Genomic DNA, 16,763 nt, shown 5'->3' on the forward strand with positions numbered 1-16,763 from the left:
TATTTAAAATTATTCCTGGTTAGTATGATAAGGTATAAAAAAAAATCTAGAACTCTTATGAGTTTTTGAATTCAGAGGAGAAGGCATAGAAGAATGGGTATGAGGTTTGGGCTTTGCGGTCAGAACAGAAATTGAATGCTACCACCTACTGCTGGTGTGACTGTGAGAAATTACTTAACCTCTTTGAGCCCGAATTTCCTCAACTACAAAATGAGGCTAACAATGCCTACCTCATAGGGATGCTGACCTTAGACCATCATGGCAGCCCTTACTGTTATTATTTGCATTGTTATGATTTATGCTTATTACCGTGTAGCTCTTTTTATATCTCCTAAAGGTTTGAGGATCTAAATATATATTTAATTATAACATAATAATGTGCGTGATTTTTCAGTAAGGCCTGTTTCTGGGTAGTGATCAATCATCTTCAGTGATCACCAATAACCAGCTGCCCTTAAATGCAGCCAGCCCCTCACAGGATGCACAGAAGAGCCCAGGCCGGAGGATCAGCCATGGGAGAAGTGGGCTGGGCTACAGAACTGGTCAGAAGTTGGTGGTCCTGTTTATGAGACGGGAATGGGGCCAAAGGTGAGAAGTCCACACAGCAAGTAGCAGAAACCAGCGTTGTGAAACTAATGGCGGGCAGGACCCCACCACGTCTGGGTCACCATGACACACATGTGTCATGTGTGTCGTTTCATGCTGTCCTTTCATGCTGGGATGCTTTAGTGAAGGGAGACTATTTTACTAAAGAAACTGGCTCTTCGCAGGGGATCCCACAGGAGCAAGTGTGGGAGCAGCATAGCTTGGCCTGGTATAGGGAACGATGCTCAAATAAACAAAAGGGGGAAATAGTTGTGAGACTACAGTAGGATCATTTTAAAAGGTCTGCTGAAATGTGGACTACGTATCTCTTTTAAAGAGTTAAACATTTTAAAAAAATCTTAACATACAAAAACTGTGTTATAGCTTTCACCACCCCCGCTCCCATCCCCCATCATTTATACTCAAAACATTTGGTCATCCTTAGTCTCCTCTGGTCTCTGAGTCTCTCCATCTTCCCTTATTTTTCAGAACCCTGACATTTTTGAGGCGTACTGGTTAGATGTTTGGTAAAATGTCCCTCAATTTGGGATTGTCTGATGTTTTTCTCATGATGGGACTGAGCGTGAGTGTTTGAACACCACAGACGTGAAGTGCCCTTCCCAATACATCCTGTCAGGGGTGTGCTATCTCCTCCCGACACTACTGCTGTTGTTAACCTTGATCTCTTGGTTAAGGCATTGTCTGCCGGGGTCTCTGCTGTAAGTTCCTAATTTTACGTTTCCATGTTCTAGTCACTCTGAGACACTAAATCCAGCCTATTCCAAGTGGAGAGGATATTGCCAGGTACTTGGCTTCCATAAATACTGTATTTGATACCTCTTAGACATCTCAAATCTTAGCACTGCCCCAGGGTGGAAACATTTCCAAACCAACCAACACAGGGAACTTGAAACTATGTATAGTTACTGAGAGATTGAATGAATCTTGATGGGATGACAAATCCTTTTGAAAGTCAGATGGTTTGCAGGGTTTTGCTTATAACGGAATTTCAAGAGATTCTAATGGATGATTAGAAACCAATTTTAGTGATAGATTACTATATAATTCTTGAGATACAACTAGGCAAGAATTGAGGGTCACTTTTAACAAAACTTCCAATTCCATTTACTTACTTACACAAATAAGGTTTTTCAGCACTTACAGCTTTAAAAAAAAAGAGGTTTGATGAAATAAAATTATTTTTAAGACAGAACAAGAAAATTTTTTAAACAAAATTTTCTCTCTTGGTTTCTACCGCTACCCGTTTTTAGTGTGCATTGTGCATGTGCATTATACATTAGCTAGATCCCCTTAGAAGACACAGAAATGCCTGCTTACCAAAACACACACACAAAAAACACCCCCCCACCCCCCGCCTCCCCACCAAACAGCAATTTTCTCTTGGTGTCAGCAAGGTAACTTCTCAGGGGCTAACGTTTCTTTCTTAATGCTGTAAGGGGTCACGATGACCCACTACTCACCTTGCTGGACTGTGTAAACTGTCAGTATGTTACTTTGATGTACAATATAACCTTTTGTCTTGAAAAGTTATGTAATTGTGCTTTGGGCGGAACAATCCTCAGAGCTTTCTGAAAGACTGTCCCCTGGGTTATAATCCTCGGGTTGGCTCAAATAAAATTCTCCATTTCTTTCTTAGATTGACTATTGATTAATTTTTCATGGACAGACTCAATGTTGAACTTTGTCTATTCCAGCAAAAAGCATTATCTATGAATACTAATTGAGCTAATTGGGGAGAAGAAGAGGAAAGCCCATTCAGGTCTTTAAGAGAGAAATTTCCAATACATGTTACTTTTTATATTTAATAAATATAAGTTTGTGATTTATTTGGATCAGTGTGTACTACTAGTAATTTTAATGAATTTTTAAAAACCTATTAGGAAATAGAAATTAATTTCCATTGATATGATAGGGTGATAGGTAAGATTTTGAATCATGAAAAACAGTACGTATGGAGATAGGAGTTCAAGGAGAGAAAGGAATGATGTAAACTTTCTAATTCTTAAAGAGCGCTTTCTTTCTTTTTTTAAAATAGATATGGTGGGTTTCAAATTGCCCTGGTATTTAGATTCCATTGGTTATGTTTCACTTGTGTCAATATTTATAATTGCTGGAAATTACATCCTCTCAACTGCTTAAACATGTAATGAAACGTTTCTGACGGCCGCTCGATGTGCAGCGGGAATGCGGAAGGGGTAGGGGGCGATGGGGAGATGGTGAAACAGCATGTTTGCAGACCACTAGGAGTAGCCCGTTTTATAGGAGGACCCCGTGGGAGGACTCCAGCTGTGGCCAGAAGAGCAGGGCTCCGTTCCAGTCTCCATCTCTTGACAGTATTTGAGACCTTGCACGAGAATCTCTTTCTCAGTCCGGCTCAACTGTAAAACTGGGCAACTACTACCTGACGCGGTTGGCGCAAGGCGTAAAGAGAATATATGCAAAGCCTCTGGTACACCGTAAGCAAGAACGGGGAGCGGGAGTGGAATGCTTGTCTAGTGTAAGCAGAGGAGTCCCGACCTAAGGTGACGGAGGTGACGCGGCCAGGTCTCCAAACTCCGCGGCCGGCCCCCAGCCCTCTTCCGGGTGGACTGTGTGGACCCGTCCTCTCGCCGCCCTGGCCCAGCGCCCCGCCCACCTTCCCTAGCGCGGCTCCGCCCCGGCCGCCAGCGGGCGCAGAGGCGTCTGGAACCCGGACCCACCCGGGACACTACTCTGGCCCCGCGTAGCCGGCGGAACAGGTATGCTGTAGGTGGTGCCCTCAGTCCGAACCCGGAGCTGCCCCCAGGGTCTCCGGAAGCCCCGGGGAAAGGGTGGAGCCCCCGCCTGGGAGGACGCGAGCTTCAGAACAGCGGTCTCGGGTCCCGGGCCGCGTTGGTCTCCATGGCAACGCGCGGCGCACCCAGCTCCTGGCCCCGGCGGGAGTTCTGCCGCCTTTCCCGCCGGCCGCCTCCCGGAGAGTGTTTCTAAGGGAGAAGGATTTTTTTCCCCGAAACTTCGGGGCTTCTACCCGCCGGTGCCTCTTGGGGTGGGAGCGTCGCGGTCCCTCAGTTCCTGCGCAGGTGCCCTCGAGTTCCGATTCCGCCAGCGCCTCCCTCAAAACCCGGCCCTCCAGTGTCCCCACGCCTTCCCTGGCTCTGGAGCTGGCTTCCAGCCCCATCCCACCTAATCGTCCCCCCTTCCTGCACTGACACAAATTACTCAAAAACATAACCTGCATGCTCACTCAGGTTTTAAAAAATCAGCATGATGCCCTAACTGTAGTATTGAATATAATGGGGAAATGCAGTGGAGCAGTTTACCCAAAGCCCTGGAGGCTGGCGGCTTGGTCGAGGGCCGCGCGGCCGCGTAACTTCCAGAGAGGTTACGCGAGGCAAGTGGTCGGAGGCAAGTGCTGGGCCGCCAGGACCTGCCCAAGACAGTTCAGAAACAACCCCACTGGGAATTACTGGCCTGTTTTTTGCCCACGGGCTATTGAGGGTGTTACAAGCACCGTGTTTCCAAAGAAATGGTAGAGAGGAAGGGAACACACCGCTTACTACCCGCGGAGAATTCACCTTCCCCTCTCGAGAAGCCAGGACCCTGGGCTGAGGGTGACAAACCCAAATCAAAGGAGCTTAGGCACCAAAGGGAATGTTAGACCTTTTAACTGGGGATTCTGACTGGATAGGTCTTGGATGGGGCCCTTGTATACTTTGGCCTTACACACCCTCCTGCCATACCGAATTCTGATCAGACGAATCTAAATGCCACAGTGACTCTCTTTATTACAAAGTATATATTTCAACCTGTAAATTCTTGGTACTACTACACTGGAAGAAGTAGTGAAGTAGCAGGGAGTCACCTGATAAGGACAGCTGCAAACTTTTAGGTCTCAGCTACCAGGAGCAGCGTGGCCAGTGGGGGAGTGATTTTCCAAAACGGTGAACAGTTCCTGGTAAAGTTCTGAACAAGGTGCAGTCAAGCCTGGATTTACATGTAGGTGCATTCCTCGAAAATTCAGTGTTAATTAAAACTGGGCAAAATATACTTTGTATTTAGATGCAAAATAGTTTGGTTGTAGCAGCAGATAATTATAAACGGATTTTTCCAAGCACATGAATGTGTACGGAGACTTTTTAAGGTTGTAGGGGCGCTGGAAAATCCTTTACTGTGCGGGACCGTCTCTAGCATCGCAGAATCTTAGTATCTTAGACCCCTATGGCTTCTAAAAAGCCTTCGTGCCCGCTTTTCCAGCTCTGCAAACAGAAAAAAAAAATCCGTAAGTTTCCAAAATGTCCGCTAGGGGGCAGTAACTCCCCACTGAGAAAGGCTGGACTGTAAAACCACACAAGCAGGACAATTCCTGCTGCCTAGAGATGCCCAGATGGGGATATTATATTTTTCTTTCTCAGAACAATCTTGAAAAACAGGTATTGTCATTTCCATTTCAGAAATTAGGAAAGAGAGCTTTTACGAATTAAGTTGCTTGCCCGAGATGACAACACTAGGGTGTATCAAAGTTGAGCTGCAGCCCAAGTCTGACTTTGGAGCTGACTAAGCTCTGTCTCACTTTGGTTGTTACCTGTGGCCACAAGGAAAGTTATATGATTCAGTCTTGGCGAAATTAGAATGAAAGTTTTAGCAAAATGAGTTCTCTTACGTTGTAGTGGTCAGTTTTCTGAGTTTGTTCATATTTATGAAAAGTGTGCAATAAAATTTCATTGCTCTCATTTCAGGTAACTCCATGCATTGGAGACCATGAATAAATATGACATGATTAAAGCCATTGGGGAAGGTGCCTTTGGGAAAGCATACCTGGCCAAAGGGAAATCAGATAGCAAGCACTGTGTTATAAAAGAGATCAATTTTGAAAAGGTAAAGTTAAGACGTTAAAATTCCTGTTCATTTTCAGTGGTATATTCATCTGGCTTTTAATCCAGTTTGTCAAGGAAACACATCTTTTTTTTTTTTTTTTTTTAACAAGTGTGAGTGAGTTGACTTTTGTTTGTTCAGTCTTCTAAGTCCATTGTCCAAACAGCAACCAATGATCTTATTTTCAAATTTTATTTTTATTTTTTGGCCGAGGCATGCGGGATCTTAGTTCCCGGACCAGGAATGGAACCCATCCCCGCTGCTGGGGAAGCAGAGTCTCAGCCACTGGACTGCAGGGTAGTCGCCAGTGATCTTATTTTTAAAGAAGAAAAGAAAGAAAAAAAGGAAAAGAGAAAAAGATGTTATCACCCTGGCTCCTACAGTACTCCTTACAGTGATAACATCTTTTTTAAAATATCCTATGGCACGTCTATGAGATGGCCCCTCCTCCGTTGCTCTAGTTCCTCTGTTTTGCCATGCGCTTCCTCTGACTGCCTCTCCAAATTCAGGTCACCTCCACAAGGAGACCTTCCCCAAGCATCCTAGCCAAGGTAGCTTCCTGACTTCGATCAAACCTTATCACACCACCCTGGTTTATTTTCTTAGTAGCATTTATAATGATCTGGAATTACTCTGCTCACTTATTTCTTGTCTATCTCCTTCCCCATGCAGAACATGCACAGAAATTTAAAATCACTGTTGTGTGATGGAAAATGACATAGTGTTGTAGTTTTTGAATTTTACTTCAAAAACAAACTCAGAAAAAAAAGATCAGAATTGTGGTTACCACGGGCGGGTGGTATGGGAAGGGAGAATTGGTTGAAGGTGGTCAAAAAGTACAGACTTCCCGTTACGAGATAAATAGATACTAGGGCTGTAACGTACAACATGATAAATAGAATTAACACTGCTGATGTTATACATGAAAGTTGTTGAGTCAATCCTAAGAGTTCTCATCACAAGGAAAAAATGTTTTTTCTATTTCTTTAACTTTGTATCTATATGAGATGACGGATGTTCACTAAACTTATGGTGATGATCATTTCATGGTGTGAGTCATTATATGCTGTACACATTAAACGTATACACTGCTGTATGTCAATTATATCTCAATAAAGCTGGAAGGAAAAGCAATAATAAAAGCAAATTAGTTTTTTAAAAAGAAAAGAAAATACATCAAATCTAAAATGAAGTCACGAGGGACATTTTATTTGAAAACAAAAAACGTAGTAATCTTAACATAGAACTTTACCGGTCTGATTTATGTGATATATGACATTTTACTTTTTTTAGATTTCATTTGTTTCTTCTCAGCAGTGATTGCTGCTGGAGCATTGCATTTTGTTGTTGTTTTTTTTACAAATTCCTTTGTTGCTGAAAGATAAATATTTAAACAACTTCCCTCCAGATGGCTAAATCATTGACACAGTACACCAATCCAGCGGAAATTTTAATACAGCAGAACTTCACCAGAAATACTTATTTTCTTGTTTCTGATTGTCATTGACAAACCATTGACTAGATATAGGGCACTCTAATTCTAGAAATGTCATTTCCTGCCGTTGAGAGATCTGTTGCACAAGTGCCATTAAAAGCCAGTGAAATCCTGGAGAATTTTCTATGACAGTGGGTAAAAAGCATCCCTTGAAAGCGAATTATCTTTACAGACTACTCTGTCTCTTAATATAATTTAGATGCCCATCCAAGAAAAAGAAGCTTCAAAGAAAGAAGTCATTCTTCTGGTGAAGATGAAACATCCCAACATTGTAACCTTCTTCAGTTCATTTCAAGGTTTGACTTTCTCATATTCTTAAAGTATTTTAATAAAGTGTGGGCATGTAGACTTCTGTATAAGATAGTTCCTGAGAAGTGTGTATAAATTAAATTTTGTAACTGGACTCATTTCCCCATTTACTTAAATTGTAATTTGAGACATCATCTTTATTTCTTCTCTGGTGAGTTTCTGTAGGCAGCTTTCCTAAATTTTCTCAAGTTTGCCCACCTGCCTTTAATTCTCACTCCCTCAGATAGTTAACGATGGGTGTATTAGCTTTGCTGCAGTAAGAAATTGCAGGGGCCTACAAGAATACCACCTGTGTCTCGCTCATATTACATGGGCTACAGTTGGGCGGGGTCTTTATTTTTTAAATTTATTATTATTATTATTTTTGGCCGTGCCTCATGGCTTGTGGGATCCCGGCAGTGAAAGTGCCGAGTCCTAACCACTGCACTGCCAGGGAACGCCCAGGCGGAGTCTTTAAGTCTGGGGCCCAGCCTGAAGCAGCAGCGCACATAATGGAGCAGGCTGTTTTCCTGAGCAAGAGGAAAGAGCAGGACACAGAGCCCAGCACACCCTCACTCTCAGATCCCTGCTAGGATGAGGCATGTTTCTTACTTTCCTTATGTGCTCACGTTCTGGGTGCAAAGCAGCCGCAACCAACCCCGGGGACGGGGTGATGGTGGGGGAGGGTACACTCTGCCTCTATGAGTCCTTGTATGTCCCGGGGCAACGGGGAGAGCTGTACAATTCTCTTACAGAGAGGCAGCCAAGCAAACAGCCAGAATAGAGGGGAAGAACTTTAAGGACGCAATTCCCTTCTCTGAGCGCCTGAATACATTTCTTCTGCCTCTATCCCTTGACTCCAAAGGTTAAAAAAAAAAAACCAAAACACTAAAAACACCGTAAAAGGAGCATTGGTCATTCATTCAGTTAAATATTGATCGAGTGCTTACGTGGTTGCATTTTTCTAGGTGCCAGGAATATAGCAGTGAAGAAACACAACAGGCACAAATTCCTGTCCTCGTGGCTCTTACACTGTAGTGGGAAGAGACAGACAACAAACACGTATACAGCGTGTCAGGTGTTTGTCTGTCTGTGTCCCCAGTTCACCATGGGACATCCCCATCCCAGCACCCAGCACTGGGGGTGCTTGAATTCACAGGTCACAAGTAGTTCATGGATCAGGAATGTTACCTAGATATCTATCTTCAGGCACCATCAGGGGTGTAAAAATCAGTAAATAAATTGTAAAAGCTATTTTTTTTTAGCTTTTACCCTGTGCAGGGCACCGTGTTTCTTGCAAATTAAAACCACTGCGGGCTTCCCTGGTGGCGCAGTGGTTGAGAATCCGCCTGCCGATGCAGGGGACGCGGGTTCGTGCCCGGATCCGGGAAGATCCCACATGCCGCGGAGCGGCTGGGCCCGTGAGCCATGGCCGCTGAGCCTGCGCGTCCGGAGCCTGTGCTCCGCAACGGGAGAGGCCACAACCGTGAGAGGCCCGCGTACCACACAAAAAAAAAAACAAACAAACAAACCCCACTGCATTCAAAATAGCTCTCTGTGTTTCTTGCAAATTAAAACTGGGTACAGTCCTTAAAAGAGCTCCGGGACACCTCCAAGCCTTTCTGGGAGCCGAGAGTACATGTGAGCCGGGAATTGAGTTGTATCGAGCAACTCTTAAGGGGCAGCCACTGAATAAGGGGCCTTGCATTCCTGTTCATTGATTCCTAACAGCGACGCCATTAGACAAGTCTTCCTTTTCCTCATTCTGTGGGTTATTATCGTGACTCCCTGTGACTGGTAAGCGCTGCTCATCGTCAGGCCTTCTCTGAGATCGTGTGTGTACGTTCACATACGCCATTAGGAACTGTCTAATATTTGTCTCCCTTTAGGACAGTAAACATAACAAATTCTTTTGCTCACCACTTGCTCCTCAGCATCTGGCACATAGTAGGTGCTCATACACGTTCGCTGCATGAGTGCCTAGATTGGGCCATTTAGGAGAGTAGAGTATGTCTTCTTTTTTTTTAATTGATTAATTTTTTCGGCCACACCTCACTGCATGCAGCAGCGGTCCCCAACCTTTTTGGCACCAGGGACCAGTTTCGGGGAAGACAAATTTTCCACGGACCGGGGGCGGGGTGGGGGGTTGGTTTGGGGATGATTCAAGTGCATTACATGTATTGTGCACTTTATCTCTATTATTATTACATTGTAATATGTAATGAAATAGTTAAACAACTCACCATAATGTGGACAGGAGGCGGAGTTCAGGCGGTAATGCAGGCGATGGGGAGCGGCTGTAAATACAGATGAAGCTTCGCTCACGCATCCTCCACTCACCTTCTGCCATGTGGCCCGGTTCCTAACAGGCCACGGACCGCTAGTGGTCCATGGCCCCGGGGTTGGGGACCCCTGGCATGCAGAATCTTAGTTTCCCCAACCAGGGATCGAACCCGTGTCCCCTGCAGTGGAAGCACAGAGTCTTAACTAGTGGACCGCCAGGGAAGTCCCTGGAGTATGTCTTTACACCATGCAAAACGGATATTTGAGGATGGTTTACGCTGGATACCATTATAAAATTAGAGGTCATTTTTTACAGTATAAATAACCTTCACTGACTTTCGTTTATGTTGTAAGCTTAAACTTTCTTATGACAGCCTTTTCCTTTTCTTAACTAGAGCACCTCTGTGTTTAGGAAAACGAGAGCTATTGTGATGCCTGGCAGTTTGTTGGGACTTGAAACACTGAGCTTGTGTGAAAGCCTCAGAGGTCCTTGCAACACCTGACTGTAGAGAGTCGGGGGAAAGCCTTTGTTTACCCTCAAACAGCTCACCTCTGAACAGAAGAACCCTGGCTCTCGTTCATTAATTGTGTGTCTATAGAAAGTAGAAGTTTCCATAAATTTGAAGCAACATGAGAAAATTAAGAGAATGTAGTAAGATTTTCCTAAGGCTAAATTTTCCTACAGCTAAATTTCCACTTAAATTCCTTCAGTAAATATTTATCAAGTACCTATAATTTGCTAGGCATGGTCTAGGTAAAATAGGCCCAGATCCCTGCACTGCTGTTTTCTGTTGCTGTATAACCAGTGATCATGAATTTAATGGCTTAAACAGGCACCCACTTACCCTCTCCCAATTCCTCTAGATCGGAAGCCTGGGCTGGGCTTAGGTGGATTCTCTGCACAGGGTCTCACGTAGTTGAAATCAAGATGTCAGCTGTGTCTGCAACCTCATCTGAGGCCGAGTTCTCTTCCAGGCTTATTCTGGTTGTTGGCAGGTTTCATTTACTGCAACTGTAGGACTGAGGTGTCTGCTTTCTTGCTGGCTGTTAACTGGGGGTGATTCTCTGTTTCTAGAGACCAACCTCCCTTCCCTGGCATGTGGCCCCTTCAATAGGCCCTCTCCAGCTGGAATCTCTCACTTCTGTTTCTGATTTCCAGACCCAGATTTAAGTGGCTCTTGTGAGCCACTTTCTATTAACTCAGAGTCAGGTGTTTAGTAACTTTAATTATATCAGCACATCCCCTTTGCTATGTAATGCAATCATGGGTGTGATATCCCATATTTACAGGCTACACTTTCGCTCAAGGGAAGAGAGTTCACAGGGTGTGTGCGTTAGGGCCATCTGAGAATTCTGCCTGCTCTATAACTGTGGAGTTTACATTCCAGGGGTAAAATGTGGGGAGAGACAGACAATAAATGTAAACATAATTAATAAGTACAGTACATGCAGGTTAGAAGTTGATAAGTGCTGTGGGATAATAAAATAGGGGGAGGCAGGAATGGAGGGGAGAAACTGTAAATAGGGTGGTCAGGACGGGCCTTGCTGTGAAGGTAACATTTGAGCACAGACTGAGGAGTCCTGCTAACTTCTGGAGAAGAGCTTTCCAGGCAAGGAGAACAGCCACTGAACGCCGGACGTGTTAAAGGACTAGCCGGGAGGCTGTGGGGAAGGGCCATCTGCTGCTGGCCCTGAGCACCTCTGCATGTTTTTGCTGGATATGCCGGGAATGCCAAGCCCTGGCCGAGAGCTGGCTTGTCTACTGCTCACCGTAAAAGCAGTCGATTCCTCAAGCGCAGTGTTCCTCTCCTGTAATGTAGCCACCGTGTGCGCAGCTGTCCGTCTAGGCTCCGTGGGTTTGGGAGACATAGAGCGAGTGCTAACATGGAGCCCTGACAGCTGCTTTTGCCAAGGGTAATAAAGTCCTTTGTCTCTGGCCCAGGAATCTCGTGTTTCCTGCCAGCATCCGTGACACAGTCACAGGCTGGTAAGTAGGGCAGAATCTCCCACCTGTAGCAGAAGCCACTGTGGGTGCAGTGCAGTGAGCAACGGGGGATAGCAGAAGGTTTTTTTATTCTTTATGCTGAGTCTGTGTTGCTCCTGGCTTCAGCACTAAAATGCTTTTATTTTTGTGGAATGATGGTGATACTGGATGATATCGCGTCCCATCAAATCTAGAGGCCATTGGTTGTAAGATACATTATTATGTGCTGATGAAAGGGAAAGATACTGCCCATTAGACTATGACACTATGCTTTCATATCACAATTTTTGTTTTATGTGTATTAAGAGCTCTTTTAGACTTGTTTAAACAGAGTTTTGCTTTCTGTTACTCTTGTACATTCATAAAAAGGGAAATATGAGCAGATTAAATTGGTTAAGATAGTCTAAAAATTAATGAGGCCGGGGGACACATGGTTTCTTGAGGCAGGAGCCTGGTGTGTCTCTCTTTGCCTGGCAAAGCAATAAAGCTATTCTTTTCTACTTCATCCCCCCCCCCCCAAAAAAAAAAGACAGAACAAAAAACCGAAACCAAAAATTAATGAGGCCGTGATGACATCTAGAGTGCTGGGCCCACAGTCACCAATTGGAAAATGCCAATGTCTGGAAGACATAATCCTGATTTTTTAAAAGAGCATTTTAGAATAAATTAATTATAATAATTGCTCTTTAAATGCTGGAATTTGGCAAGACAAAGGTTGCAACCCTGAAGTTAGCGCCCTCTAATAGTTTTGAAAGGTCAGTGACCCGTGAGCTTTATAGTTCCAGAAACTCCTGCCCTAGTGGGTGCCATGCACTTCCTTTTTGGAGTATTCTTTTTTTCTCCTTTCCGCATTTAAAAATATTATGATGCTTAAGACTAAACACAAATCCCACCCCCAAACCTAAAGTGATCTCTCTCTGGAACTTCGCGGGGGTCCAGTGATTAAGGCTCTGTGCTTCCACTGCAGGGGGCGCGGGTTGGATCCCCAGGTCGAGGAACTAAGATCCTGCAAGCCGCGTGGTGTGGCCACCCCAACCTGACAAATGTAACTAAAACTAAATATAAAAAAAAATAAAGCGATCTCTCTCACCTCTGCTCCGAGCACTTCCGAACTCTTACTGGCCGTTTCACTTGTGTGGCATTTGTAATAAGCTGTGTTATAACGTTAGTGTATATTCTTTATTTCCCTCGGGGAGGTTGGAAGTTCTGTGAGTACAAGGACTGTTTCTTATGCCTTTTCCCCTTCCTAAAGTGCTTAATTTTTTTAAACAGATGGAAGATTTGAGAGCACAAATGACTTTTCCAGGCAGTTCTAACCCCATTAAATATGAAATTAACAGTGGCTAGTGGAAAAGAAGCATATTTAGAGCCAAATGATGCTCATCGACCTGAATAGTTCCTTCAAGATGGTTCGGCCATGATTAATCCTGAATCAGTCAATGAATTTCTTCCACTGAAAGCCCGTGGGAGGCTGAGTGAGTTAGATGTTGGTGGAAGGGAAGTAAAATGGAGCCCTTTTCTCTTAGTTTCCTTCCTCTGATTTCCCCATGGTTTTGAAATTGCCATCCCTTCATTGCTGTGGCAGCCTTTTCAGTGACTGAGCTAAGACAAATATTAATTCTCCCAAGAGTAATACATTCTTGAAAGTAACTGATCTCTAGGTAATCAGGGTATGTCAGGAAACATCTCAAAACCCTTCCTGCAATAATATACGATGGAGAAAAGACACTCTCTTCAATAAGTGGTACTTGGGAAAACTGGACAGCTACATGTAAAAGAATGAAATTAGAACACTCCCTAACACCATACACAAAAATAGACTCAAAATGGATTAAAGACCTAATGTAAGGCCAGACACTATAAAACTCTTAGAGGAAAACATAGGCAGAACACCCTCTGACATAAATCACAGCAAGATCTTTTCTGATCCACTTCCTAGAGTAATGAAAATAAAAACAAAAATAAACAAACGGGACCTAATTAAACGTAAAAGCTTTTGCACAGCAAAGGAAACCCTAAACAAAATGAAAAGACAATCCTCAGAATGGGAGATAGTATTTGCAAACGAAGCGACCGACCAGGGATTAATCTCCAAAAAATACAAACAGCTCATGTAGCTCAATATCAAAAAAATAACCCAATCAAAAAATGGGCAGAAGATCTAAATAGACAATCCTCCAAAGAAGACATACAAATGGCCAAAAAGCACAAGAAAAGATGCTCAACATCACTAATTATTAGAGAAATGCAAATCAAAACTACAATGAGGCATCACCTCACACTGGTCAGAATGGCCATCATCAAAAATTTACAAGCTAAATGCTGGGGAGTGTGTGGAGAAAAGGGAACCCTCCTACACAGTTGGTGGGAATGTGTAAATCAGTGCAGCCACTGTGGAGAACAGTATGGAAGTTCCTTACTGGTACAGCTACCATATGATCTAGCAATCCCACTCTTGGGCATATATCCCTAGAAAACTCTAATTCGAAAAGATACATGCACCCCAATGTTCACTGCAGCACTGTTTACAATAGCCAGGACACGGAAGCAACCTAAATGTCCATTGACAAAGGAATGGTTAAAGAAGATATGGTATATATATACAATGGAATATTACTCAGCCATAAAAAAGAATGAAATAATGCCATTTGCAGCAACATGGATGGACCTAGAGATTATCATACTAAGTGAAATAAGTCAGACAGACAAAGACAAATATCATATGATATCTCTCATATGTGGAATCTAAAATAATGGTATAAATGAACTTATTTACAAAACAGAAATAGAGTCACAGATGTAGAAAACAAACTTTTGGTTACCAAGAAGGAAAGAGGGGGAAGAGATAAATTGGGAGATTGGGATTGACATATACACACTACTATATATAAAATAGACAACCAATAAGGACCTACTGTATAGCACAGGGAACTCTACTCAGTACTCTATAATGGCCTATATGGGAAAAGAATCTAAAAAAAAGTGGATATATGTATATGTATAACTGATTCACTTTGCTGTACTCCTGAAACTAACATAACATTGTAAATCAACTATACTCCAGTAGAAAAAATTTTAAAACCCAACAAAACAAACAAACAAACAAAAAACAAAAAAACAAAACCCTTCTTGGACTCTCCGGTCTTTCCTTCATGGCTTCTTGTTCTCTCTGCCTGTGTGTGTGCAGACTTCTGTTGTAGCTCTTCTCACGTACATTGACTGATGCCCCGTCTAGACTGTCACCTCCTTATTCAGGAAGGATAGCTTATTTGCTTTTTATTCCTAGCACAGCGTTCCATAGCATGTCTTCAATAAAAGTTTGTTGATGAGTGAATGGATCTGTCCCTCTAAGAGGGAGGGTGGACCAATGGAAGTGTTCTGTGAAAGAAGCACTCAGTTTGTGAATGAGAAGCAACCAAGGGCAGATGCTGTCAGGTTACCGATAGCGCCTTTAAAGTTGGCTTAAGCCAACCTAAGTGTCCATCGACAGACGAATGGATAAAGAAGATGCGGCACATATATACAATGGAATATTACTCAGCCATGAAAAGAAACAAAATTGAGTTATTTGTAGTGAGGTGGATGGACCTAGAGTCTGTCATACAGAGTGAAGTAAGTCAGAAAGAGAAAAACAAATACCGTATGCTAATGCATATATATGGAAATTTTTAAAAAATGGTCCTGATGAACCTAGGGGCAGGATAGGAATAAAGATGCAGACAGAAAGAATGGACTTGAGGACACGGGGAGGGGGAAGGATAAGCTGGGATGAAGTGAGAGAGTAACATTGACATATATACACTACCAAATGTAAAATAGATAGCTAGTGGAAAGCAGCTGCATAGCACAGGGAGATCAGCTCGGTGCTTTGTGACCACCTAGAGGGGTGGGATAGGGAGGGAGGGAGGGAGATGCAAGAGGGAGGGGACATGGGGATATATGTATACATATAGTTGATTCACTTTGTTGTACAGCAGAAACTAACACACCATTGTAAAGCAATTATACTCCAATAAAGATGTTAAAAAATAATAATAAAGTTGGCTTAAGCTACTTGGAAGAAACAGGTAGCAAATGATAGATATTTGGCAAGAGATTCTGATATTGAATGAATACTTAATAATTACAAGGCAAAATACTAGAAAGATTAACACTTGCTGATAAGCCTGCTTTTGTGCGATCATTTTGTGTTCCTTAGATGTTTTCATGAAACCACTCCACAAACCTTTATTAAGCCCCTCCCACGTGCCAGGTACAGGGAATACAAAAGTACTAAGTATGGAATCTGTCTTCAGGGAACCCGCAAACTAGTGGGAGAAACAAACAAGTTAGTAGAAGCCCTTATTCTAACAAGAACCCATCTGGTAGTTGTTTGGTTAAAGAAAAACGCTGATTAAGCAGGAAATCATACAAACTTATTTTAATCTATAAATACACAATCATTTGCCAAACTTCTGATGTAAGACCAAGGCCTTGTCTTTGATTATGAGTCCACCGATTGGAGTTCGGAATATTCTTTCTTACCTAGGGCTCCCGCTACCCCCAATTTATAATTTCCAATTTCTTTTCTTTAGAGTGGAGTAAGAATTTACAGATGCTCTCTGTGCACAGTCTTATGAACGCTTCCCCGTTATTTTCCACTGCTTCCACCCAACATTTAGGTCAGTGACTTTTTTTTTTTTTTTTTTTGCTACTCACTTTTACTGAGTCCCCCACGGGATTCAATGTAGATTTTGTAGAAATAATCACACCTTCCTTTTCCAATTCATCTTTCATCAGTTGATGTAATAATTACAATAGCAAGTATAATTGGCATAAACAAATTAGGGAATGAACACAGTGATCTTGGTAAGCATCAGTGGGAGCAGAGGTACCTGGGCATAGGTGAGTCCAGAAGCCACCGGGGTGACCTTGAGCGGGCAGCGGTCATGAAGAGTGTCCTTCAATCTAGTGAGTAGGTCAGGCAGAGGTCAGTTAGAAGTGTGTCTACTGTACTCAACAACATTGTTGAATAAGCCCCATATAAATAAAAGTTAATGCCCCAATTAAAGCATGTATTAATGCTTCCTGAGGTGTTGAAAAAGATTCACAGCTGCCTTTTTATAGAAGATTTCCAATCTCCTGCAGGAATGTTTTAAAAATAACTGCTCTCATTTATTGAACTCGCATTATGTGCAGGTATTGTTCTAAGTATGTGACATGGATTAAACCATTGAAAAGATTAAATGAGGAAAGATAAAACAATCCCAAGAGGAG

At 43.0% G+C, this 16,763-nt stretch overlaps 1 protein-coding gene across 1 annotated transcript in view; it reads left to right on the top strand.

Annotated features, from left to right (window-relative positions):
- Nucleotides 1-3,076: 3,076 nt before the first annotated feature.
- NEK5 (NIMA related kinase 5) overlaps nt 3,077-16,763 on the top strand; it is a 34,853-nt gene continuing 21,166 nt past the window's right edge. Inside the window, 4 exon segments of the mRNA XM_067016894.1 lie at nt 3,077-3,344; nt 5,322-5,460; nt 7,152-7,248; nt 16,082-16,168. Coding sequence (XP_066872995.1) covers nt 5,344-5,460; nt 7,152-7,248; nt 16,082-16,168 — 301 coding nt within the window. The 5' untranslated portion in view covers nt 3,077-3,344; nt 5,322-5,343.

The sequence above is a fragment of the Kogia breviceps genome, chromosome 16 (assembly GCF_026419965.1).
Source record: "Kogia breviceps isolate mKogBre1 chromosome 16, mKogBre1 haplotype 1, whole genome shotgun sequence".
NCBI classification, from domain to species: Eukaryota; Metazoa; Chordata; class Mammalia; order Artiodactyla; family Physeteridae; genus Kogia; species Kogia breviceps.